Source organism: Labeo rohita, chromosome 20 (genome assembly GCF_022985175.1).
Source record: "Labeo rohita strain BAU-BD-2019 chromosome 20, IGBB_LRoh.1.0, whole genome shotgun sequence".
In the NCBI taxonomy this organism is placed as follows: Eukaryota; Metazoa; Chordata; class Actinopteri; order Cypriniformes; family Cyprinidae; genus Labeo; species Labeo rohita.
In genome coordinates, this window is record NC_066888.1 from 27,748,636 (window position 1) to 27,773,957 (window position 25,322).

The following is a 25,322-nucleotide window of genomic DNA, read 5'->3' on the forward strand; positions in this document are numbered from 1 at the left end:
TCGCATGCGCGCCGTTCATTCATAAAACGACAAGCAGAACATGCAGGATTCATATTTAAATATTCTTTTGCGGCATAATATTTACAGATACTAGTCCATATCGCGACTTGATTTAAGCTTAATGACCAACTTTTGATTAATTCATTCAACTTTGACAAATTCCGTGTAAATCATAAGGCCATACAAAAAACATTCGGGGCTGGAGTAAAAACTTTCGGGGCTCGAGCCCCGAATGATTAGAGACCAGACCAGACCCTATTGGCTTAAACCAGCATCAAAACCTACCTAACCAGCATTCCAGCATCAAAACATACCTACCAGCATATGCTGTTTTTTTCACCAGGGTTAGCAATATGTTAATAAATAAAATACATTCTCACTGTATACATGTAAAATAACAGTTACTATTTCTATCTTGCTCATGCTAGGTTTAGACTGACCTTTCATAACAATAGCCTGACAGAACCGAGGTATCAGATGCTAATACCATGGTAGGCTGATATACTATGATACTATGATATACTATGATATTACAACTAATGTTGTAATATATGTGCAAATGTTCCTGTCATGTCTAATGTTTTTCCCCATGTCCTCACAATCACAAAAACCAACTGTGCACAGAAGTTCAGCCCTGGGTATGTCTATATGCACTGTCGTTCAGCATAACATTTTTATGATGGACATACCTAACCTTTTTAACTCTTGTGATTTGCTTGGGAATTTCTCAGCTCCATGCTTACCTGTGAGGTGAGGATGTGAAAATATTTACCAGACCTGTTTTTTGCCCAGTCTTTGACAGAATAGATGGTTTCGGAGGAATATGCGTAGGCTACACAGGGAATGCTTTGAAGGGAACACGGATAATTTATGACCACCGAAGTGCACCAGTCAAGGTTCAGACAGCAGAAATATTGTCCACATTGTACTTCAAAAGAGGTGTGGATGTCTCACATTTCAATCATAGAAACGGTTTTTAAGAGATGAGCAGTTTGAAATGCACCAGTGGTGCCTTGTGCACCTTCACCCAGATCTCAGTGAACTTCAAGACCTCATATTCTCTCTCATATTCCCCCCCATGACCCAAATATTGGTGTTTGCTGTTAGAATTAACACGTTACATTGAAGTCTAATGTGAGCAGAGCCTTGAACAGTCCTGATCTCTCATCATTTTATTTCATCTCCTACTTTCTTTGTTTGCTTTAACAGGTGATGGAGAAATATCAGCTGATGTTGTTATTGAAAATGCTCCAATTTAGCTAGGCTGTGAATCGATTTAGATAGGATTTGGGATGATATCTGTCTGTATCTGTAGGATGTTCAAATGTTTGTATAGCATATATGTGGGATAAAATAGATGAATATCCTGACCAGGGAAATCTCAAGAACATGTTTTTGTACAGTTCACCTGGCGAATGATTATATGATTATATTTAGTCAACGGCTAGACTGAAAGTCTACAGTTGGTCTGTTATGGTTGAGATATTGATTCAAGCACATCTCACAGTGGTTGCAGACAGACAAGTTCTTCACATCTTACTGTTAAACCTATAGTCTGTCTAGCTGAACTATGTGAAGATGATTTCTATAGGGATGTCTGTACTGTTTCAGTACGCTGTGTGTTATGAAATCAAAACAAATATGAACTGGAAAAAGAGACTTTGAGACTGTGGATTAAAAGTATTTCAGGTTTTAATATAATGAATATAACTGCTTGATTATAAATATTGTAGACTACAATATGTCTTTATTTTAGTTTTAACAGCATACATGGGAGTCTACACAAGGTTCTTTGACATAAACATAAGCAATAAAAATATTCCTTTGATAATGACCCATAGTAAAATTGGTTACAATATGTTGTATAATTTAGTCTATTTAAATAAAAAAATTCTTTTGACCATTTCTGGGGAGCAAAAGAACATCATTATACATACGTTCCAGCTTCATGCATGATTTATTCTCTTTATACTCTTATTAATATGAATTAATATTTGGATATGGTTAATATTCATTTTTTGGGGGTCTGTGAACATTTGTGAACATGTGGTTTAAGAAACATCATCTGAAAATCAGCCACTGTGATCCATTTTTAAAGCCATAAAGAGGTTCACATATGATCAATGTGGCTTCAGTGATGAAACAGAAGCAGTCTTGTTGTCTAGTGCTCCATATCCACTCCAGTAATCACTGAAAGTTCACAGAACATGTTGACCCTGATGAACAGAAGAGAAGATGTACATTTTTAAATGTTTAATCATTAGAAATCATGTAAGAGAATCAATACTTACCAAGAACTGCTCTGTTACATGCGTCCCAGCATGTTTTCCATTTGCTCAACCTTTCTTATGACAGCAGCAAGTATAACGACTGTTAAGGTCAAAGGGGTTTGATTTACCTGGTTTCCAGAAGCAAATATAAAATTCATAAAGCTTTTTAAAGGATTTTGGCGTGAATTATTCTTTTAAGAATGATGACCTGCATTGCATTCCACTGAAGGCTACAGTGAACTTTAAGCTTAATTGATGAATGTTATTAATGCTGGATTTTATTTCAAACTAAATCAGGAAAAAGTTCGTTTCAGGACTTAGAAAGGATATGTCTGGTGCTGAGGTCCTGTAGGGAGGTTTGTGTCTGCCTCTGGAAAGCCAGGCGAGCCTCACACATGCAAGGGTCCTGAACGATCTCCACTTTCACCTCTTCACATCACAAACAACAAACATCACAGAAATACCTCGCAAAGGGTAATTTGGATTAGGGATAAATACAGATCAAATTATCTTACCCCCCAACCCCAAAGTGAAAGTTTCTTAGCAAATATGTAACACTTTTCAACACAGTTTATGCAATGTTGTACTTTTCTGAATTTCTCACAACATTGTGAGAGTGTTACATATTATGAGTTTACATCGATGTTGAATCAGTGTTCAGCTGACTCAACATGTCAGAAATTACAAGACACCGACAGATGAAGCTTTCCCTAGTGACTCCAATTTACAATAATTAATGATTTCTGAAACAAATTCAGCATTGCCATCACAGGAATAGATTAAAGCATTCTTTTAAAATAAAGTAATATGCTTTTTATTTATTTTTAATTAAATAATTGCAGCCTTGGTGAGCATAAAAGACTTCTTTCAAACATTAGAAACACATTAAAATATATTTGAACATCCTATATGTGACCCTGGACCACAAACCAGTCATAAATAGCACAGGCATATTTGTAGCAATAGCCAACAATACATTGTATGGGTCAAAATTATAAATTTTTCTTTTATGCCAAAAATCATTGGGATATTAAGTAAAGATCATGTTCCATGAAGATATTTTGTAAATTTCCTACTGTAAATATTTTAAACCTTAATTTTTTATTAGTAATTTGCATTGCTAAGAACTTCATTTGGACAACTTTAAAGGCGATTTTCTCAGTATTTACTTTTTTTTGCACTCTCAGATTCTCTCTCAAATAGTTGTATCTTGGCCAAATATCGTCATATCCTAACAAACCATACATTGATGGAAAGCTTATTTATTTAGCTTTCAAGTGGTGTGTAAATCTCAGTTTTAAAAAAAAAAACGTTATGACTGGTTTTGTGGTCCAGGGTCACACATGTAAGAAAACTGTATCATCGTGTTTTAGTGGCGCTTGTTTGATTTTTTGATGGCCAGTAGATTCGGTATTTATAAAATATTTTTGTAGGTATTATTGGTGGCCACTGCGCATAAAGTGGATTGTTACAGAAAATATATGTTTGAATAGTTCCTCTCTGAGCGCTTACTTTTTTTGGAACATGATTTCTTGTCTTCTTGCAACACAAAACCCTGGTGGCATTCACAGTGATAGGAAGCATCATCGTTGACGCAAACGTGTTCACATTCATGACCCAGCGCACAGTAGTCCAGACCTGCAATAAGTTAAAACTCTAAAGCCCTGAAGCGAACAAATTTTAGCAGGACGTGACATACAATACTAAATACTAATAACTAAATCATATCATAGCTCTATTTATTCACCATTATGTAAAATTCTCCACAAAACAAAACATATTTACAGAATACTAAGCTAGCTACAGAAACCTATCATAAAATGGTATGGTAGCAGTACCATTCATGAAAGCCTAAAGCAGAAAACTCACTGGCACTACCATCACCATCAGCGTCACTGGCTTTGAAACATGATTTCTTGTCCTGCATCAAAACAAAGCCAGGAGGACACGTGCAGTAATATGACGAACCGCTGGAGACGCATGTGTGTTGGCAGTCGTGGCCCAACGCACAGGCATTCACACCTGAAATAATCCACATTGTCGACTAAATGTGAAGGACTTCAGAATATCCACTGTTTCAAATTTAAAATTTCTTTAATATTAATAGCAATCTGATCAAAGCTAGGTCTAATTCTTGATGGGATATAATTTGATGATTTTTAGATCACAAAATGACATGAATGGAGTCATTTCTGATCAAAACTTACTCGCACTACCTTCACCATTTTGGTTGCCTTCATTCTTTTTCTTTCGGTCACCCTTGTGTACACTGTCACCATGTCCGTAAGCGCCAGCGCCTCTAATGGAGCATGTTCGCATGTCGTCATTCAAGACAAACCCTGAGCGGCATTTGCAGTGATACGAGTTGCCACTGCTCACACAAATGTGTTGACAGCTGTGTCCCATTTCACAGGCATCCATGTCTGGAACAAGCCATAAGACATCTACAGTAACACTGGCAATACTGTGCAAGGTAATTTCCTTAAAAACAAACAAGTGAAACATCTGGGATTTTCCATTGAAGGCTTTTGGGATTCATTAAGTGGTGTGTAAAACAGTGGAAAATGTCATCATAGACAAGCTTATCATCTGTTTCTAGGTCATAAACAAATTTAATACTAACACTGACTCATGAATGACAATATTGGAAATAATTGGAAAAATAAAAGCTTTGCATTGCAAATAATCTTATTCTCAGCAAGTTTTTCCCCCAAGTTTTCTTTTTACATATTACATTTACTTGGGAAGCAAGACTACCTAATATATTAAGACTTATTTGCTTAAAATGCTGTATATGTAATACAAATATATCTTGCCTTACTGCACTGACAGATTTTTCCCCATACATTTTAAGTAAAACAAGTTAAAAATAGTAAGATGAAGCCAGTGCAGTAAGACAAAATACACACTGAAAACAAGTCTTAGTATTTAATGCAGTGTTGCTTTTCAAGTAAACATCTCTTGTTTTAACAATTCCTACAACTGTTTTACTGAATAAGTCAAAAATCCTATTAATGAACTAATTTTCAATATACCTCTAATTGTCTCATATAAAATACAGTCTGTCTCTAAAAATGTAGCTATGATTTGTCATCTGTCTCAGACAAACAGCAACACTGACACTGATGTTATTGCTATACTGTTTTAACAAGGAAACAGTACAGAACAAGAAAGTCCACGGTAATTCAACAGTGATTTTGAATGGGTTGAATCAGTGGCTAGAATTCCAGAATTCAGCTGCTGGATTGTAGGACAAAAAATAATTACATTGCACACATTTAGCTAAATTACAGCTCTGTTCCAAAACTTAGTGAGCTGGCTCAAAACAAGGTACCTTAAAGAAGTAGTTCACTTCCAGAATGAAAACTGTCTGATTATTTACTTACCCCCATGTCATCCAAAATATTCATGTCTGTCTTCCTTTAGTCGCTAAGAAATTACGTTTTCTTGAAGAAAACATTTCAGGAATTTTCTCCATATAGTGGACTTCAATAGTGGCCCATGGGTTGAAGGTCCAAACTGCAGTTCAGTGCAGCTTCAAATGACTCTACACGATCCCAGCCGAGGAATAAGGGTCTTGTCTAGCAAAACGATTGGTCATTTGCTTAAAAAAAAAAAAAAAAACACAAATGTATATACTTTTTAACCACAAATGCTCATCTTGCACTTCCGTTGGTACTTTCGACCTTTGTCAGGCATGCGTGATTGAAGTGCACTATATGGTGAAAAACCCTGGAATGTTTTCCTCAAAAACCTTCACTTTTTTTGACTGAAGAAAGAACATCTTGGATGACATGGGGGTGAGTAAATTAACAACTTCTATCAAGTGCAAAGGCTGTAGCCAAAATATCAGCTACAAGATTACGGTGCCTTCTAAAATGGAATTCTGGCCAAAATCTAAGGCAGCACTGCACTGATACATTAAATTAATAAAAATAGACAAAGTGTTGTAAATACATCACTTGTGAGTTTGCATTAAGCATAGCAGCTCACTAGGTTTTAGAACAGAGTTTACATGTTCATGTAACTTAGCACACACAATAAAATGAATGATATCATATGATATCAAGTAATACAATCAGAACTCGTAAAAAGCTGGCAAGCAATTGCTAGCTAAACAAGTTAGTTAAATAGGATTGCAAGCATTCTTGCAATGTCAGCATTCTCTACTGTTAAGCTTAAATTAGTTACTGTTAGAGGAAATCAAATATGTTTGTACTAAGTATGTCTTCAAAATCTAAAGTAAAGCGGTTAGCATAATCTGCTGGCTCTTACGTTTTAGGGAACATGTTTTCTGGTCTTCGTTCAAAATATAGCCCTTCCGGCACTTGCAGTAAAAGGAGGAGCCACTGCTGACACATATGTGCTCACAGTCATGTCCCATTGCACAGGCGTCCATACCTGGAACAAGCTTTCGTTACTCGACTGGAGTGATGAGGCCACTCTAGCAAGAGTAAGTTTATGGGCAAGCAACTATCTGAATCTCTTTTAAAAAATTGCTTTAGTTTTTAGAGAGAAAAAAAAGACTTTTACTAAATGTCCGTAAAGTTCTTTAAAGACACTTTTTAGGGTCTTATGTGATAAAATTACTCAAATTATAATGCCCTTAGTTTGCATAGCATTTAGCATTAATATCAGCATGTTATGGTACTAGCTGACAGCTGCACTAAGCAATTCATTTGTACATAACTAGCAAGCACTTTTCTAGCGCAGCACTTGAGCAATTTTAATGTCCAAAAGACCGACTCTTGCCCTGAAAAAGACAAACAATTGTAATTATCCACAAACAGTCAAATATTCAAAGAGGTTTCTATGAAAAACATACTTGAAGTACACACTTATAAAACAACTGTGAAAAGACACTGACAATATTAAACACCAAAAGCATTCCATTCCAAGACTTTCATTCCACAAAAATAGGATGCAAAGCACAAATATTAGCTTATTCAAAGCATTCAAAAGAGCCAAACTTAGAAGAATGCTTCTTTGAATGATCGGTGGACTTTGTTTTTTTTTAGCTCTCACATACTGAAAGATTTCATTCAGAATGTGTTGCGAACCAATGATTCAAACTTCTGGAAAACAAGAAAGCTGGAATTTCAAATGATCGTGATGAATGTTGAATTGTATTTAATGTCTGATGTAAACTACATTCCTAAATTTGGTATTCAGACCCAGCTGTTTTCCAGAGAATGAATCATCACCCACCTCCAAGGACTGAGATGTATCTTCTAAAAAGGAAAGACAAAGAGCCCCATCTCCCCTTTTTTGCATTGACCCTACCGCACAATGTCTCCCGGAACTTTGAGGTGAGCTTCTCAATGACACCGTAGGTCTCCACGTAGAACACATGGTCCTCAAGCGGATTGCTGGCCATGAGCTTCAGTGACCGCATGTCAGCCCTGTCCACTCCGACTGCGTAAATCTCAATCCCAGAAGCCCGTGCTGCAGCCGACACATCTTCGACTTGGTCTTGAGGACGTCCGTCGGTGACAATGATGGCAACCTTCGAGATGTTCTTCGATTTAGGCCGTGCTCCTGACTTTTCAGTGAAGGCTTCATCCATGGCTTTCTTGATGGCCATACCAGTCATGGTTCCTGCCGCCAAGGGTTCAATGCGGCTGATGGCTTGCTTTATAGTGTCCTTCGTAAGATGGTTTTTCAGCAGGAACTCAATTTTGACCGTGCTGGCGTAGTTCACCACTGCGACACGTGTGGCATCGGGGCCAACATCAAGAGTGTCCACCATGTCAGCCAGGAAGATCTTGACCTTCTCAAACTCACCTGGACGCACGCTACGTGAGCTGTCAATGATGAAGACCAGGTCCAGTGGGCGGCTCCTACATTGCGAATCTGTTGCTGAGAGTTGAGCAGAGATTGTTAAGCACTTCAGAAGTTTTCTTATGCAATGTCAATGAGATATAATGAAGACTGGAGTACTAGTTCATTAAAGGATTAATAAAACAACAAGGTTTAGAGTTGACGGTATATGGATTGACACAATGGAATGGTAAATGTGAGTAAAGCATATTCTTTGCATGCAAACAAAAGGCTTAGTCAGTTACGGCACTTGCACTGCATGGTATGGCTTGGTACGGCTTACTTTTGTATGTAGAATACCTGGTACTTTTTTTTTGGTTGAGATTCCAAGTGATGGCGTGCTAAAATGTGACATTTAAACATTGCAGATCACTGATTGGTCAGAGAGAATCATCACTAGAAGCGTCACTGGATTTGCAACAAAAACACCAAACCAAACACCAAATGCTAGATTTAAATGGTCAGCAACAACCACCGCAGTATCATTGCTCACAACTTTTTTTAAACGACTTGCTTTAAACGACCATCGCACGCAACCTGAAAAAAGGAATAGCTGTATAGTGGTCAGTAGACGAGGTTGTGGTGCAAGTATAACAATCATCTATAATCACACCCACATTGAAGTGGTACTAAACTGCAATGGAAAAAGCAGAGCCGAGGCGTACCACGCAGTGAAAAAGCACCATTAATCAGTTAACTAAGAAATGAATGTGGCCACTTTTAAAAGTACTTCTAAAACAAATCCCATTGGATCTCAGCAAAATGACATACTTCAACGTACTGGAATACTAGAATGCCTCTGGAGTATAAAAAGCTACCCTATAACAGGAATAAGCCAAGTCTAAGGATAACTGGGCCCTTAATGTCATTTTGCTTTGTCCAACTCTAAAACAAACAAACCCTAAGATCTCTACTGCTTGTAAATGAAATGTGTCCATTCCTGCTCCTGGAGTGCCACTGTCGTGGGGTGTGTTTCCCAAAAGCACATAGTTAGTTTCATAGAACTATTGGTAACGACTGAACTTGCAACCGTAGTTGCTTTTGAGAAACGCATCCTTGTAGAGTTTGGCTCCAATCCTGATTAAACACACCTGAACCAGCTAATCAAGGTCTTCAGCAGGGTTGAGCAACTTCGGTCCTGGAGGGCCACTGTCCTGCAGAGTTTAGCTCCAACCCTAATCAAACACACCTGAGCTATCACTAGAAAGCTACAGGCAGGTGTGTTAGATGAGGGTTGAAGCTAAACTCTGCAGGACAGAGGCCCTCCAAGACCAAAGTTGCCCAGCCCTGGTCTTCAGGATTACTAAAGCAGGGATAGGCAAAGGCGGTCCTGGAGTGCCACTGTACTGCAGAGTTTAGCTCCAACCCTAATCAAACACACCTGCCTACATCTTTCTAGTGATTTTAAAGACATTAATTAGCTTGTTCAGGTGTGTTTGATTAGGATTGGAGCTAAACTCTGCAAGACAGTGGCCCTCCTGAACTGACGTTGCCCAGCCCTGGGCTTCAGAATTACTAAAGTAGGGATAGGCAACGGCAGTCCTGGAGTGCAACTGTCCTGCAGAGTTTAGCTGCAACCCTAATCAAATAGACCAGATTGAGCGAATCAAGGTCTTCAGAATAACTAGGGCTTCAGGCAGGTAAGGATTTTTTTCAGGGTTGGAGCTGAACTCTGCAGGACATCGGCACTCCAGGACCGACGTTGCCTATCCCTGTACTAAAGACTTCTAGGCAGGTGTGTTGGGGCTAGACCAGGGATCCTCAAATCTGGTACATGAGATCTACTGTCCTACAGAGTTTAGCTCTAACCCTAATCAAACTCACCTGAGCATGCCAACAAATGTCTTTAGGATCATTCACAGGTAGGTGAATCGATCAGGGTTGGAACTTAACTCTGCAGTGGCCCTCCAGTGCAAGATTTAGGAAAACCTTGGCTAGACTTTACAGGATATTTCCCTCCAGGAGTAGGATTAGATACCCCAGCATGAAGATGGAGGGTTAAACGAAGAAGTACAGTGTACATGGAATTATACCTGTCCTCCCTGTGATGTCTATCCTGCTGTGGGTAATAATCCTGCCTGGCGCCTCTGGTAATGATTCTTGTGGCACAGTAGACATTGTTGGGGCGATCTGAAGATGTGCCTCTTGTGTCAAACTAGATGTCGACAGGGATTGGGATGAGATCTTTTGAGAAAATAGCCCTGATCTATGAGTGTACACTGGGACAGGCTGAGGCAAAGCACTTTGGGGATTTGTCTCTGGCATCAGTGTGGATGTTAACATGGATTGGGAGATCTTTTGGGAATATGGACTTGATCTATGAGTGGACATTGGGACAGGCTGAGGTGAAGTGCTTTGGGGATATGTTTCTGGTATCAGTGTGGATATTGGCAGGGATTCCATGAAGGCACTGTGGTCATATGGCTCTAACTCAGATTGGGATGGGATTTTTTGAGGAAATAGCTCTCTAGTATAGGTGAACTTTGGCAAGGGTGGGGATAAAGTGCTCTGGGAGTATGTCTCTGGTGTAAGTGTGGATGTTGGCAGGGATTCAGAGAAGAAACTTTGAGGATATGCCTCTGGTGTCATGGTAGAGGCTGGAATGGATTGGGGTAAGGTGCCTTGTGAATTTGGTTCTTGCTCCAATGTTGACAAGGATTGTGGTATAGGTTTCTGAGGTTGGGAGAGATTCAAAGAGGCTGCCAAGGTCTCGGGAGCAGCCTTCGGAATGGTTGGCTGGTTATTTGCTGATTGCTCTGGAAGAACCACTGATTGTTCTGAACCTACATATGGTTGTTGTGGAACAACAAGTGGTCGATTTGACACCGCAGTTGACACATCTGTACTTTCCCCTGATTCTCCTGTAGCTACAACTGCTTGTTTTGGATCTTGAACTTTACGGCAAACTATTGGTGCCCATTCACCTCTCAGCTGCGTGCGTGCCTCAGGTGGAGATTGGTCATTATTTGTATTATGCACCTTTGTGGTTGGTATGTCTTTGAACCAGTCATAAACTTTGGGTTGAGAAGGAGCTGTGGGTCCTGGATAAGCTACTGAGATAAGATGGGGCAAAATCTTCCTCCTCTGTTTGTTAGGATGATCAGGTCCATCTAACCAGTATTTACTCCTGTATACTATGGACCATCAGAAGGTTGAAGTGGAACAGGAAATTAGCCAAACACAAAGTCAGACAAACAAATACAATTGGCATTGTTTGCAACACATGCCCTTATTTCAATTTATTGAAACATTTTACAATACATGCCACTTAGATATTACACAAATGCCTTTTTGTAGCATTCATGCACTTGAATGGATAGTTCAATTTCACTAAAATAAATACTGTCATCTTTTATTAATTCCAAACCTCTATGTATTTGTATCTTCTGTGGAACACAAAATAAGATTTTTGAAGAGCATTGGGGTCCATCAACTTTGGACCACATTGACTTTCATTGTTTGGACAAGAGATCTTTCAAAATATATATCTTGTGTTCCACAAATGAAAATCATACAGGTTGATCACGTTTTGGTTGAACTATCCTTTCAGTGCTTCAGTGTGGATGTATTTTATTTCACTTTTGCTATAAAAAAAATGCACTAGACAAATTTCTAACATTGTGCATTTCACAAGAAATTTCATTACATTCATATTCTTGTTACAGCATGCACAAGTTCAACAAATAATTTTTGTAGTGCATCAAGGAAAATAATGAAACCATAACTGTTCCATTGCAGTGATGCAGTTCAAGATACAATGCAAACATTAGAACTTAGAAAGAGGTTAAAGATCAGAAACTTACCTGCTGGGTTCAGTGTCCGATGTGGAAGTGCCTGATTTCTTCTTTGTGCGTAACTTTGAGCTAAAATGTGGGATGGATTATTAAAGTCATAGGATTCACAGAGATCGACCAGCAGAAGAGAGAGGCAATAAACCAAACTCCCAATGAAGGACTTCATTGTTTCTCCGTTCTTCTCAAGTCTGTTTCAAGTTGGCGTGCGGTCTTCTCAGCTAACTGACACCAGTATGATTCCTACAGCATCCTAGACTCCACATTTGAAGGGTTGACATGAAACGTGTCAGATTTTTGTCCAATCCAAATACAGAAGGGGTAGTCCCACCTCAAATTTCTAGGAGGCGGCATATTAAGTAGTACTATTGAACCAAATGTACGTTGGAGTTAAAAAAAAAAAAAAAAAAAAAAAAAGTCTGATGGCAGATGCATTGTTTTGAAATGTTTATTGAAGTAATTAGATTACAGAACATGTACAAGAAAAGAAACAGACCACAAAATAAAATAACATGCATCCATTGATTTATACAGCACTAGCGGTTTCCTTTTTTAACTCTATATCATTGTCGTTCATATAAGGTTTCCTCTTGCGTGTTAACCAGCATTACCCAGTAGTTACCATGACAACAGATCACTGTGACGGCTGCTAACATGATGGCGCACAATGGTTCAATGGATGGAAAACACACACACACACACACACACACACTAATTATATAAACAAGATAAAAAGTGCTTTGAGCTCTCACTTTTGAAAGGATGAAAGTCTTACGTCCACTATAAAGTACACAATGGAAAAAATATAGATTTTAACCATCACACTGGATTGTCTAAACAGATTTTTAATCTAGCAAAACAGATTTCTTAGCCAAGGTGATTCTAGATGCAAATGCCCTATCAAGTTGTAGGGCAATGTTGATTTTCACAATACTTCTACTATCAGGAAAAAACACAGCATTAAAAAGCATGGAAAAATAAAGATCTCAAGGTGGCAAGTAAAGTGAAAGCTTTCATTGGTAAAAATGTCAAACAGCAGATTACCTGCCCCATCTCAGAATCATTTCATTAGTGATTGACTATGAACTATATAACTCTGTCATAAGCACAATTTATTGCAGAGCCCGAGTCATGATGTCCACAGAAGAGAATGGCATTTCATATCTCAGATACAACATTAAGTAATTAAAATAAGTCTTGCCACAACCGATCTCTTCCCCGACACCATGCCGCTTCAACCGTTTTTCTATAGTTTTACAAAAATAGATCTGCAGTGATGAGCTGTTACGAGAGTCATGCGAAAGAAATAGGCATGGATAAGTCTATGCAAATATGTAAGCTGCTGATGTGATGAGTGGATGCTGGGAGTCTAAACGCCCTCCATGTGTTGGAATGGAAGGCAGGATCGAAAGGCAAAGATGGGTGTCTGCACTGGCTTTTACTGAAGAAACCAGTCAGGGGAATTCAAGCTGGCATGTAAGGAGGAGGAGGCTCCTTTGCTGGCATTGTCATGGCCATTTCATAGGTGGGAAGGATGTACTATGATAAAGAGAAGATGCCATTAAGATGAAACCAATCTGTACTCATTTATCTGAAGAAGACTACACGACACACTTTGCTGTTGAAGCAAACCAAAACGATACAGCTCTGTTGAGGAAAACTGCTCAAAACCTCTTTTGGAGGCAAAGAGTGCCCTCTAATGAAACAGAGTGAATGGTGTATTTTAAGCTGCTGCATTTGACTACTGAAAGAGGTTAAGACACTCTCCTCTTCCAAATAAAACACCATCAAAAATGAAATCATTGTACAGAACAGATCAGTGTTGTTACTGTTAACTAAAACATTTACGGTGTTTTAAATAGAGCTGAAATTAAATATAAACATTAGATAAAAAAATGTGAATTTAAAAATTAGAAATGCTGCTTTAACAACGAAGTACTAAAAATCATTAAAACTTATTATTAAAGATACATAAAAATACAAAACAACAACAACAACAACTAATTCATATTAGCTTTATATTCATACTATATATATATTCATGTTATATTCATATTAAAATAATAAACTCTATTCTATAACAGTATATAAACAATACTAAAATAACATCTGTGCACAAAGACCAACATTTTTTCTTCAGAATCATGTATATTTATGAACTGTACACAAAACCACCAACATATTATTCAGACTTACATTTTTTAATTTATACAAGTCTGAATGTATAAAGTATAAAGCCTGGTAATGATATAGTGCTTGTTGTTGTTGTTGACTTTGTCATTTTTAATAACTACTATATTTTCTCTAATTCTAATATTATATTTTTTCTAATTACAATATTGTAATTTAATATGTGACTCTGGGCCACAAAACCAGTCTTAAGTAGAACAGGTTTATCTGTAGCAACAGCCAAAAATACATTGTATGGGTCAAAATGATCAATTTTTCTTTTATGCCAAAAATCATTAGGAAGTTAAATAAAGATCATGTTCCATGAAGATATTTTGTATATTTTCCTACTGCAAATATATCAAAACTTTTTGATTAGTAATGTGCATTATTAAAAACTTCATTTGGACAAATCAGAGGGAATTTTCTCAGTATTTAGATTTTTTTGCACCCTCAGATTCCAGATTTTCAAAAAGTTGTATCTCTGAAAAATACTGTCCTATTATAACAAACCATGCATCGACAGAAACCTTGTTGTTTTTGCTTTCAGATGATAAATAAATCTCATTTTCCAATAATTTACCCTTATGACTGGTTTTGTGGTCCAGGGTCACATATTATCTTTTCAGCTCCAAGTAACCAAGAATAAAAAAAGGACATACCTGAGGTGGGGTCTCAAAAGCAGGATAGACGGCAATCTCTGGAGTGTTCCTGTTGTTTATGTACTTATAGCAGTTCCAAACACAGTTGATCAGGTAGGCCTGAAAAAACAAATAACAGACTACAATAATCTGTCTCTTATATATAAAACGCATCTGAAAAATCAGTTGAGGTTCATATATCTACCTTGAGGACAATTAGAATGGCAAAGAAGATGAGCACAAACAGGAGGAGACAGCTGGAGTCCAGAGAGAGCAGGTTGTCTTTGTAAGGGAAGTCCGGCTAGAAGAGACAGAGATATTTTTAATTTAAGTGTTTTTGCATTAACCTCTGGTGTCAGAGGCTCTAGAGACAGGCGCTCAGCAGTGGCAGGAGAGGGCAGACTGACCAGCTGGTCCAGGTAGTCCTTGATTCTGGGCAAATACGTGAGGGAGCTGATGGCCACCAGGCAGCTCAACGCAAAGTCAAACAGCTGGTAGCAAAAGAACGGGATGAGCCAGCCATCACGATTCTGTGCGAGAGGGAAAAATAACAGTCATGTCATGAGCTGGATTTCTCCCTTTCATTTTTAGACTGTTTCTCACCATTTTTATGCTGATGCAAATCTGTGAGACTCCAGGGAATACTGAATCATCCAATTTTTAAGCTAATACGAGAAGCTGTACTGAATAACTAAGCTTAGAAATTACTTAACATGGAAAGGGAGTTATTAGCAAGGCCATGACTCTACTGGAACAGCATTTCACCGCCTATGAGGCTTAAAATTTGCAGTCAGGGGATACTCAGGGTTTAAAACACAATTAAAGCTAAATTTCACTCGAGGTAAAAAGATCAGGTATGGCAAATGATGCACTGCACTGACAGCAGAAGCTACTATACAAGAAAAGCTCACAGATCCAACCTGTTTTATAAAGATGACTTCAAGCAAGACTGTGAAGTACAGATGAACACAGAGGTGAAATGTATTATTCTATTCTAGAAAACATGACCCCATCAAACTGAATAATTTCATTGTAATGCCTTTAACTGTGAAAGAATGTTTATAATGTTTAACATAGTACTGCATTATATGGTGCCAAAAAATATATTTTATTTATTTATTTTTCAACATAAAATAATTAACAAATAGCACAGATGTACCAAATTATAGAAACTTACAGTAATGGCTCCATACACCATCATGGCACTAATGGTGAGCATAAGGAGAGAGATGGCAAAGCCCACACAAGCATTCTCTGTGGGGTAAAAGACAAGTTGTGTATATATATATATATATATATATAATTAGCTCAAAAGTACAATTATACGGCACTGTATTATTAATACTAAATACAGATTTACAGCATTTAATTATAGAAAATATCTAATGAATGTACCTGACATCCTGTCTGAGGCAAAGTAATGCTCAATAACTTCATACTGCAGATCAACAGTAGGGACGTTCTCAGGGTGTGTTACTGCCACAGTCAACAGAATACCCATCAACAGGTTCACCACCTTTGGAAAGAGATTATATTAGTAAAGAACGTATAGGTGAGATAGTAGGACATAATATTTAAATAGCCTAACATATAAAACCGAAAGTCTGATAATTCACTGTGTCATGTGACTTCTTGGAGATTTTATTATTGCCATTCAGAAGGAAAAAAGAGGTCAAGGTTTTAAAACATTTGCTTCACATTCTTTACTAAGAATATGTAATTAAAAATAATCGGCTGAAATTAAAGCCAGCCAGTCATAAATGGAAACATTTGGTCTGGTTTTCTGGAAACACCCAGGTCTTTGGCATACAATTATTTACAATGAAATTTAACACTGGCAGTTAAAGACAGATTAATTTATTACTGCCAGTGCCATTTTATCCAAAAATATTTATCCAAAAATCTTGCCAAGCCACAGTAAATTATCGTTTATTAGTTGAGTTTTGTTTGTTTAAAATCTAGTCGACAGCCTAATTACTATTAAATCCAGTCATTAAAATAAAGTCACCCTCTAATGTATACTAATAGCTATATAATTATAGGTCATTTACGTCATCTAAACATATTTCGCGCAAATTGAACTTCAACCCCATGACAGTTAAGCGAATTTAACCTCCGGCCTCAGCTAGCCGTTGAGTTAGCTCATTAGCCGTCTACAAACAAATGATAAATAAACACTTAAAAACAATCGCCACATCATATTACTCAACTTCAGTAAACAGATAATGTTCTTAAAACGTGTTTAACAAACGTTTAGCACGTCTAATCACGTTTACGTGTCTTATCTGTTAATAGTTCTAATTCAAAACATTGAGTTAGCCTAGCAGTCGCTAACATCGAGCTAATACGGCAGAGCCAGGCAAAAACATCCACACAGACGGAATTTAAAACACAGACACGGCTCTAAACAATGGGAGGAAAGGCTATTGATGTATTTCATTTGTGTTTAAAATTACAAGATTGTTTAAAATGAATGTTTTACGTCTCGTACCATGTACCAGGTACCCAGAATGATGGTTCCAGTCCTCACGTGACAGCAGCCGCAGCAGCGGGCGCTGTACAGTCGGTCTCGAGACGGTTTGAATCGCATGTCGTTCTCGGTGCTTTGAAGAAACATCGAGAAAAAGAGACGAGACGAGTCTCCCCTATCAAAAACACCAGCTACAATCGCAGCGCTCGATCTTTCTGGCACAACTCCCCCTGATGGATGAGAAACAATGGGGGCGTGGTCAAAGCTAAATCATAGCGATGCCCGACTCCCGAATCGCTCTTTTGAGTCGGTTCTTTTGAATACATCTGATGAACCGGTTCACATTGAAGTGGTCTGAATCAGACTGAGCAATTAATTCAGGAATCATACAGAATGAATCATTCGTGAGTCGAACTGAACCGAGTGATTCTCGAATGAGCATCGCACTGATTCGTCTCGTCTTGACCAATCGGGCGAAACGTTACAAACGTAACTCGTACTGTAAAAATGCGTATACATATACAAACAATTCATATATGTTTATATAGATTTGTTCATATATAAAGACATATTTAAACGAAATTATTCACATATGATTCATTTTGAATAGGTTCTTTAAACGAACCGATTCGCGCAGATCACTGACTAATCCATCACATGCGTGGAAAACGAGGCGTGGCTAGTCGGATCACGCGTGAAAATGGGACGTGGTCAGAGTTTTGTCACGCATGACTGCGCTTATATTTATTACTGCATTGGTGGGTCCTTAAGGAAAAATCGGTCAGGAGGAGGAGGATGTGCATGAACGCACCCAGCTGTAGACAAACGCATGGAAGTTCAGGGCTGGATGCTTTTCTCGGAAAAGCTTTTATGAGTTTGAAGAGCTGTTATATAATAGATAAGATGCTGGAAATTATGTAAGGAATCAGGTGATATACCAGAGATAGACAGTAGCAGCTTTCAAAATTATATGTGTGACTGCGAACAGTATAATTGGGAGAATATAGCTAATATGAATTTAAAGTATGGACTCGTTTAACTAAATTATGTTTTGGTTTTTATAATCTTAAAAAACCATTTGATTTTTTTTGTCTCTCTCTCTAAATATACACTACCAGTCAAGTTTTTGAAGATTATTATTGTTTTAAAATAAGTCTCTTCTGCTCACCAAGCTTGTATTTATTTGATCCGAAGTATAACAAAAATAGTAAAATTCACTACTTAAAAGAACTATTTTCTATTTGAAAATATTTTAAAATATAATTTATTCCTGAGATTTCAAAGCTACATTTTCAGCAACATTACTCCAGTGTTCAGTGATCCTTCAAAAATCATTCTAATATGCTGATATGCTGTTCAATAAACACTATTATTATTATCAATATTTAAAACAGCTGAGTACATTTTTTTCAGTATTCTTTGATCAACAGAAAGATCCAAAGATCAGCATTTATCTGAAATAATAAGCTTTTATGACATTATATACTATACCATTCAAAAGCTTGAAGTCAGTATAATTTTATAGAAATTAATACTTCTATTTAGCATGGGTGCTTTAAATTGATCAAAAATGATGATAAAGACATTTATAATGTTACAAAAGATTTCTATATAAGATAAATGCTGTTCTCCTTAAGTTTCTATTAATCAAAGAAACCCGAACAATTATACTCAGCTGTTTTCAACATAATAATAATAATGTTTTTTGAGCAGCAAATCAGACTAGAATGATTTCTGAAGGATCATGTGACTGGAGTAATGATGCTAAAAATTCAGCTTTGAAATCACAGGAAAAAATTCCATTTTAAATTATATTTAAATAGAAAACCGTTATTTTAAATAGTAAAAATATAAACTGTTTTTGCTGTACTTTGGGTCAAATACATGCAGACTTGGTGAGCAGAAGACACTACTCAAAAAATCTGGTAGTAAGTTGTGAATAAATATGATTAGAGTATTGTTAGTCTTTTTAATTCACAATTTCATGTTTAATTCAGTGTATTGCTTGCCATTTCTATGTAAATAATAGAAATTTTCTAGGAATTTCTTGAGTGAAAATCATTTCTGGTGTATAGATGAACTCCATCCTATACTGTTTTTAAAAAAATGCCATCAAGATCTAGCCTATACACAAGCTGTCAGTTTTAATGAATTTATTGCAGCATTCATCTGAATCCCTGAGCTCATTTTTATGGTTGTGAAGTAAGCATTTACTGCCACCGGATTCTTGCAAATTACCTGTGGTTGAGGAAATGAGCAGAATTAGACCAAGACCTAGATCCAGACCAAGACTTGATGCTTGGAGACCCAGAATAATAAGATCACAACATCATGACATAAAGGCTGAAAACAAGCCTTTTGAAATCACAGGACATTTCACATCCCAAAAACCTGTAAATTATGACCTTATATCTGACACTGAAGATCTTGTAAAACTCCCAAATATATTTTAAGTTCCTCAGCTGTTAAAACAAATGATAATGAACATTTATGTCTGAATTGTGCCTTGTAAAATGAGTACAAAAAAGCCACTCTGCAAATCATTGATTTTCAGTTGTTTTAATGGAGACACTGATTAACCTTATTCTGTGATGAGTTACATTAATTTCCATAGTTTCCGACTCACAGCCAGACTTAGAAAAGAAAAAAAAAGTATATCAATATGCCGTTGCTGCAAAACTAAGGTACATTATTTACATTCCAAAAAACGAACAGAAACATCAAAACAAAATAAGAATAATAATAAACAACAGTGCCGATGGTTCTTAGGGATGGGAGTGAATACTGAAGCCTAGAAACGGCAAGTTAAAGTTCTCAACTGAACTCTGTCCCAGAATGACTCTACGGTGCACCCTGGGGGCCCGGAGCCAAAGCAAAGACATTTCAAGAACATCTGAGAGAGTTTCGTCATCTCCTCAGATGTTTAAAAAAACACTTTGTAAGAAAGAAACTAAATACTTAAACAGACCAGGAAGAAAAACATTCCTGATCTCGTTCTTAACGTTCCATTGCAGTAGCCCGTCTGAATCCGTGAGGTTTCCTGAAGTGCACTTGCTCCAGAGGACGTGAGTCGCCTCCTTGGCACCAGAACCTGTCGGATCCGGTCCGTCTTCAGTCACATCTAGGACTAGAAAACAACAGGTGGGAATATCCTGAAAAGGGACAGGGGTTGGGAAAGTGGAGGAATGGATGTATAGGAGATGCATGGTGCTTTTAGGGGAAATGTGCAAATCAGTTTCCTAAATCAATGCTGGCCATTTTGGTTTGGCATTCAAGGGCTGGAACGCTAAAGAAAAAAATACTGGAGCGATTAACAGTCCCTCTTCTGTCTGTCTGGTTAAAACACACATTTTCAGTCACTGGTGTTAATTTTTTGGCCCCACAGGGCACCTACTGCAGTAGTGCATTAACAAAACAAAAAACAGAAATGAAACCGTCATTGTTTTCCTACAGTTTGAAACCATCCCACAATAATAATAATAATAATAATAATAACAACAATAACGACAATAATAATATTAATAATGCTTCAAAGATGCAGGAAATTATTGCCTAAGGCATGATTCTATACAATATTTTCAGTACATACTTTGTAAGTGTTTAAGGAAAACAATCCTTGTATCTGCTACTTGTTCAAAAAGAATGTACAGCTTGATTACTCTAGTTTTGTGCCTTAGTCCTTTTTGCTGCTTTTTCACATTTTCAACTTTTTCTTTTCTTACAGCTTCAGTTCGTTGGCAATTTTCGAGGCGATGTTCTTGAAAGCGATGGACGTTCCTGATATCCGCTTGAAGCGCACACCGTTTAGCGAGAGGCGGGGCAGTTTGCACACCTCCATCTCCCATTGGACCAAGCTCTCGGCGTGGCCGTCGCCGTGGACGCATAGAAGCAGGAAGCGCTCGCGCTGCTCGTAATCGCAATTGTTGGCGTCCAGGACTTTGCGGATCTCGCGCATCATCTCGGTGGGCTCCATGGACGAGGTGGTCTTCATGCTCCAGGTGAAGCGTAGCGAGCGGGGTTTGGCGTCTTTATGTTCCTCTTTCTGATCCCCAGACACATTACGACTGCAGGAGAGAAGAGAAAACGGTCAGAGAAAGTGTTTAGGAAGTTCACTTGGAAGTGTGAACATGATAACATTAAAGGAGAAGTCCACTAATAGAACAAATTTACAGATAATTTGCTCACCCCCTTGTCATCCAAGATGTTCATGTCTTTCTTTCTTCAGTCGATAAGAAATTATGTTTCTTGAGGAAAACATTCACAAATTTTTCTCCATATAGTGGACTTCAGTGGTGCTCCCAAGTTTGAACTTCCAAAATGTAGTTTTAATGCAGCTTCAAAGGGCTCTAAACGATCCCAGCCGAGGAAGAAGGGTCTTATCTAGCAAAACGATCAGTCATTTTTTAAACAAACTTACAATTTATTTACTTTTTGTAACACTCATCTTGTCTCGTCTCTGCAATGCACATGCGTAGTCTGTGTAATTCGGGTCAATACAGTTAGGGTATGTCGAAAAACTCCCATCTTGTTTTCTTCTTCAACGTCAGTGATATAGGACTATTTTGAAGTTGAGAAAGAAAATGAGATGGGAGTTTTTCGACATAACCTAATTGTATTGACCGTACTGAACCAGAAAAAAGTTCACACAGACTTAGACAAGACGAGCGTTTGAGGTTAAAAAGTATATGAATTGTCAATTTGTTTCGAAAATGACTGATCGTTTTGCTAGATAAGACCCTTCTTCCTCGGCTGGGATTGTTTAGAGCCATTTAAAGCTGCATTTAAACTACATTTTGGAAGTTCAAACTTGTGGGCACCACTGAAGTCCACTATATGGAGAAAAATTTGGGAATGTTTTCCTCAAGAAACATAATTTCTTATCGACTGAAGAAAGAAAGACATGAAAATTTAGTATGACAAGGGGGTGAGTAAATTATCTGTAAATTTTTGGACTTCTTTAAAGGATTAGTTGACATCCAGAATTCAAATTTCCTTTTAATTCATTCACCCCTTTTCATCTAAGATGTACATGTGTTTTTCTTCAGTTGAAAAGAAGTTCAGGTTTTTGAGGAAAACATTCCTGGATTTTTCTCCATATAGTGGCCTTCAATGGGAGGCATTTTCTTATTCATTTAATTGATTTTGTTAGGAAAAAAAGAATTAAAAAAACATGTTCTGAACATAAAGAATAGTTTAAAACTACAATTAACTCTCTGGTTTTTAACATTAACTTTCACATTGGAGCAAAAATCTGCCTTTAAACTTGAAAGAAATAAAAATGTGACATTTATTGTGATAATAATCAATATCGGCTTGATATAAAAAAATTATTGAGATCATTTTTTTGTCCATATCGCCCAGCCCTATTAAAAATTGTATATATATATATATATATATTTTTTTTTTTTTTTTTAAATAAAAAAAAAGACTGTTCGGTTCACTAGATAAGGTTCCCTTGATCCTTGGATGGGATTGTGTAGAGCCCTTTGAAGCTGCACTGAAACTGCAATTTGGACCTTCAACCCATTGGCTCCCATTTATGTTCACTATATGGAGAAAAATCCTGGAATGTTTACCTCAGAAAACAATTTATTTTCGACTGAAGAAAGAAAGACATGTCTTAGAACATCCTGGGTGTGAGTAAATCAGGAATTTTTTTATTCTGGAAGTGAACTAATCCTTTTACGATCCTATTGCATTTTTTTTAGGCTGCCACTAGCTTTTATATTTGAAAACATCTACAATGTTATTTTTTTTTTTTTGCTATTTCATTGACACTTCTTGAACAAAACAGTATTAAAACCAAGCTTGCATTGGTAGGAGTTTTCAGACGTTCATAGTGAAGATGCTGGTGTATGTAAATTAACCTAAAAACAAGTTCTTATACAATGTTTCACTGTTTTCAGTGACAACACATCATGCACTGAGGCACCAGAGCACATTTGACATGCAGTGAACACAAAAATAACCATGCAGAGATACAGAAAAAGTGCAGTGAGCAACCCAAGGGTGCAAAAATAAGAAATATACTCTAAACTGGTCTTGAGCAGTGATTTTAAACTATAAAACATTTCCAAGCTCAAATCCAAATTCAAAGATGACAGCAAAACCACTGTATGATATTACATAGTGTTGCTGAAGTATTAGGAGTGATTTCAGTGTTGCTATTTTAACAAACTCTTATCTCTACCTATGAGCAATAGTGCTATGACCTTTACTCTTGCCTTAGCGAACAGCACTAATAATCATGTTGTACTTTCTTCTTTTTGCCACAAGAGGGCAGAGCAACAGAGCTAAATCTCAATGCAAACAAATGCTTACTGACTTTGTGACAGATCAGAATAAATTAATATTCACACAACAGATTTTAACTTCACCGGCCTTCACTTAACTTCACTGAATTATGCCAGATGCCAGTTTATGTATGTTTGTAAAGAATTACTCAACACAGTTAGATTAAGTCTAAAACTCAAAGAAAAGATGGGAAATAATAGTGTAAAATCAGAACTGTAAAACCAGATGTCCTGTCTCACCTTGAATCCTCATACCTCCCATTTCTATCGCATTCTGTCGGCACTCTTTAAAAACCAGGATGAGAAAGAGAAAAACAGTTTAGAGGCAAGAAAATCTGAGACCCAGCTGATTAAGGAAAGGAAGATAAGACAACACTAGCTTTTCAGACATCCTAGGACAAAAGAGAGAGAGAGAATATCAAAGCCAATGTAGCGTTCGCCAACAACAGATACAATTTCCTGTGTGAGTGGAGAGGAATATTGGACATGCACTTAAAGTTGACCTGTGTGGAGAGATAACATGGGAGAGGAGGAGACAGAGGGTATTACAGATACCCTTTCTGCACCCTATGATTCAGCTTCCTGTTCTAAATAGATTCCATGCAGTGGACCCAACTGAGCTCATTTAGTCTGGTGAGAAATACAAAACACGATTTAAAAGAAAGGGCTTTCTCATAATTAAAAAAGACGGATATTTGCTTAAAAAGAAATAATGTGGGGCGGTGGAAGCTGTGCCACTTTTTACTCTTTTTACTGACTTTTTTCGAAGCAGGAAGAAATTATATGTGACCCTAGACCACAAAACCAGTCATAAGCGTCAATTTTTGGAAACTGAGATTCATACATCATCTAAAAGTTGAATAAATAAGCTTTCCATGATGTATGGTTTGTTAGGATAAGACAATATTTGGTCAAGATACAACTGTTTGAAAATCTGAGGGTGCAAAAAATCAAAATATTGAGAAAAATCACCTTTAAAGTTGTCCAAATGAAGTTCTTAGCCACGCATATTATTAATCAAAAAGTTTTGATATATTTACAGTAGGAAATTTACTAAATCTCTTCATGGAACATAATCTTTACTTAATATCCTAATGATTTTTGGCATAAAAGAAAAATCGATCATTTTGACTCATAAAATGTATTGTTGGCTACTGCTACAAATATAACCGTGTTACTTAAGACTGGTTTTGTGGTTCAGGGTCACATATAGTGTTGAAATTAATGTTCATAATTATAAATATTTAATGTTCATTATTTATTTAGCATATTAATGAATATTTCAGGGTATGTGCAATTAAATGAAATAATGAGAATGAGACTGAAAGCTGTTGTCGGCACAGCTTACCCCAAACCATGCAACACTTTTCCTTGTTAGGAATGTTTCTTCAATTAATAATAGCAATTTACACTACACTAAGATTTTATAATTTAATTTAGAAAGGATGCATCAAAACTGCTCATAATTGACAGTAAAGGCAATTATAATGTTACAAAATTTCTAATTTTTGAATTAAATGCTTTTCTTTTGAACTTTCTATTTATCAAATAATTCAGAAAAAAAAATAGAATGATTTCTGAAGGATCATGTGACACTGAAAACTAGTAACGGCTGCTTTGCATCACAGAAAAAATTTCATTTTAAAATATATTAAAATTAAAAAAAACAGCTAAATTAAATTGTAATAATATTTCACAATATTACAGCATTTTTATTGTATAAATGCATATTAGAATGATTTCTGAAGGATCATGTGACACTAAAGACTGGAGTAATGATGATGAAAATTCAGCTTTGTATCACAGAAATAAATTAAAATAGAATATTTGAAAATATTAAATAGAAAACAGTTATTTTAAATAGTAAA

General features: G+C 36.8%; 3 protein-coding genes across 19 annotated transcripts in view; all 3 read right to left on the minus strand.

Annotated features, from left to right (window-relative positions):
* Positions 1 to 1,697: 1,697 nt before the first annotated feature.
* On the minus strand, positions 1,698 to 12,110 carry matn3a (matrilin 3a). Of its 5 annotated transcripts, XM_051139236.1 has the most exons (10): positions 11,894 to 12,110; positions 10,124 to 11,224; positions 7,554 to 8,129; positions 6,546 to 6,671; positions 4,478 to 4,693; positions 4,140 to 4,292; positions 3,783 to 3,908; positions 2,601 to 2,699; positions 2,292 to 2,361; positions 1,698 to 2,216 (listed from the first exon to the last, which is right to left on the minus strand). In XM_051139236.1, the coding sequence occupies exons 1-9, from the start codon at positions 12,048 to 12,050 to the stop codon at positions 2,306 to 2,308; spliced, it is 2,610 nt and encodes an 869-aa protein (XP_050995193.1). In that variant the 5' UTR covers positions 12,051 to 12,110; the 3' UTR covers positions 1,698 to 2,216; positions 2,292 to 2,305. The 5 variants fall into 5 exon arrangements, with proteins under 5 accessions (XP_050995193.1, XP_050995197.1, XP_050995194.1 ...); XM_051139240.1 differs by lacking the exon at positions 10,124 to 11,224; XM_051139237.1 differs by lacking the exon at positions 6,546 to 6,671.
* Positions 12,111 to 12,315: 205 nt separating this feature from the next.
* laptm4a (lysosomal protein transmembrane 4 alpha) lies at positions 12,316 to 17,422 on the minus strand. The gene is made up of 7 exons (XM_051139260.1): positions 17,183 to 17,422; positions 16,087 to 16,207; positions 15,869 to 15,945; positions 15,099 to 15,221; positions 14,897 to 14,992; positions 14,713 to 14,811; positions 12,316 to 13,420 (listed from the first exon to the last, which is right to left on the minus strand). The coding sequence occupies exons 1-7, from the start codon at positions 17,306 to 17,308 to the stop codon at positions 13,346 to 13,348; spliced, it is 717 nt and encodes a 238-aa protein (XP_050995217.1). The 5' UTR covers positions 17,309 to 17,422; the 3' UTR covers positions 12,316 to 13,345.
* A 2,282-nt stretch (positions 17,423 to 19,704) lies between these two features.
* Positions 19,705 to 25,322, minus strand: part of mark3b (MAP/microtubule affinity-regulating kinase 3b) — a 73,089-nt gene continuing 67,471 nt past the window's right edge. For 7 of the 13 annotated variants that reach the window (XM_051139245.1, XM_051139251.1, XM_051139248.1 and 4 more), the window contains 2 exons: positions 23,695 to 23,739; positions 19,705 to 21,225 (listed from right to left, as the gene is read on the minus strand). In XM_051139245.1, the coding sequence (XP_050995202.1) occupies positions 20,880 to 21,225; positions 23,695 to 23,739 (391 nt within the window). In that variant the 3' untranslated portion in view covers positions 19,705 to 20,879. The remainder of the gene's footprint in view (positions 21,226 to 23,694; positions 23,740 to 25,322) is intronic. The other 6 variants (XM_051139253.1, XM_051139252.1, XM_051139250.1 and 3 more) reach the window with 2 other exon arrangements.

Excerpts from the sequence above, each read along its gene's own strand:
- matn3a (XM_051139236.1), bottom strand. The coding sequence starts at position 12,050 with ATGAAGTCCTTCATTGGGAGTTTGGTTTATTGCCTCTCTCTTCTGCTG. Across the intron at positions 6,672-7,553 it reads GTTCCGGGAGACATTGTGCG|GTATGGACGCCTGTGCAATG; the intron begins GTAGGGTCAATG and ends AGCTTGTTCCAG. Across the intron at positions 2,362-2,600 it reads ACAGGACCTCAGCACCAGAC|TTGCTGCTGTCATAAGAAAG; the intron begins ATATCCTTTCTA and ends CAGTCGTTATAC.
- laptm4a (XM_051139260.1), bottom strand. The coding sequence starts at position 17,308 with ATGTTTCTTCAAAGCACCGAGAACGACATGCGATTCAAACCGTCTCGA. Across the intron at positions 15,222-15,868 it reads TGGTGTATGGAGCCATTACT|AATCGTGATGGCTGGCTCAT; the intron begins GTAAGTTTCTAT and ends CCTCTCGCACAG. Across the intron at positions 13,421-14,712 it reads CTTTTGAGACCCCACCTCAG|TACATCCTTCCCACCTATGA; the intron begins GTATGTCCTTTT and ends TCTTTATCATAG.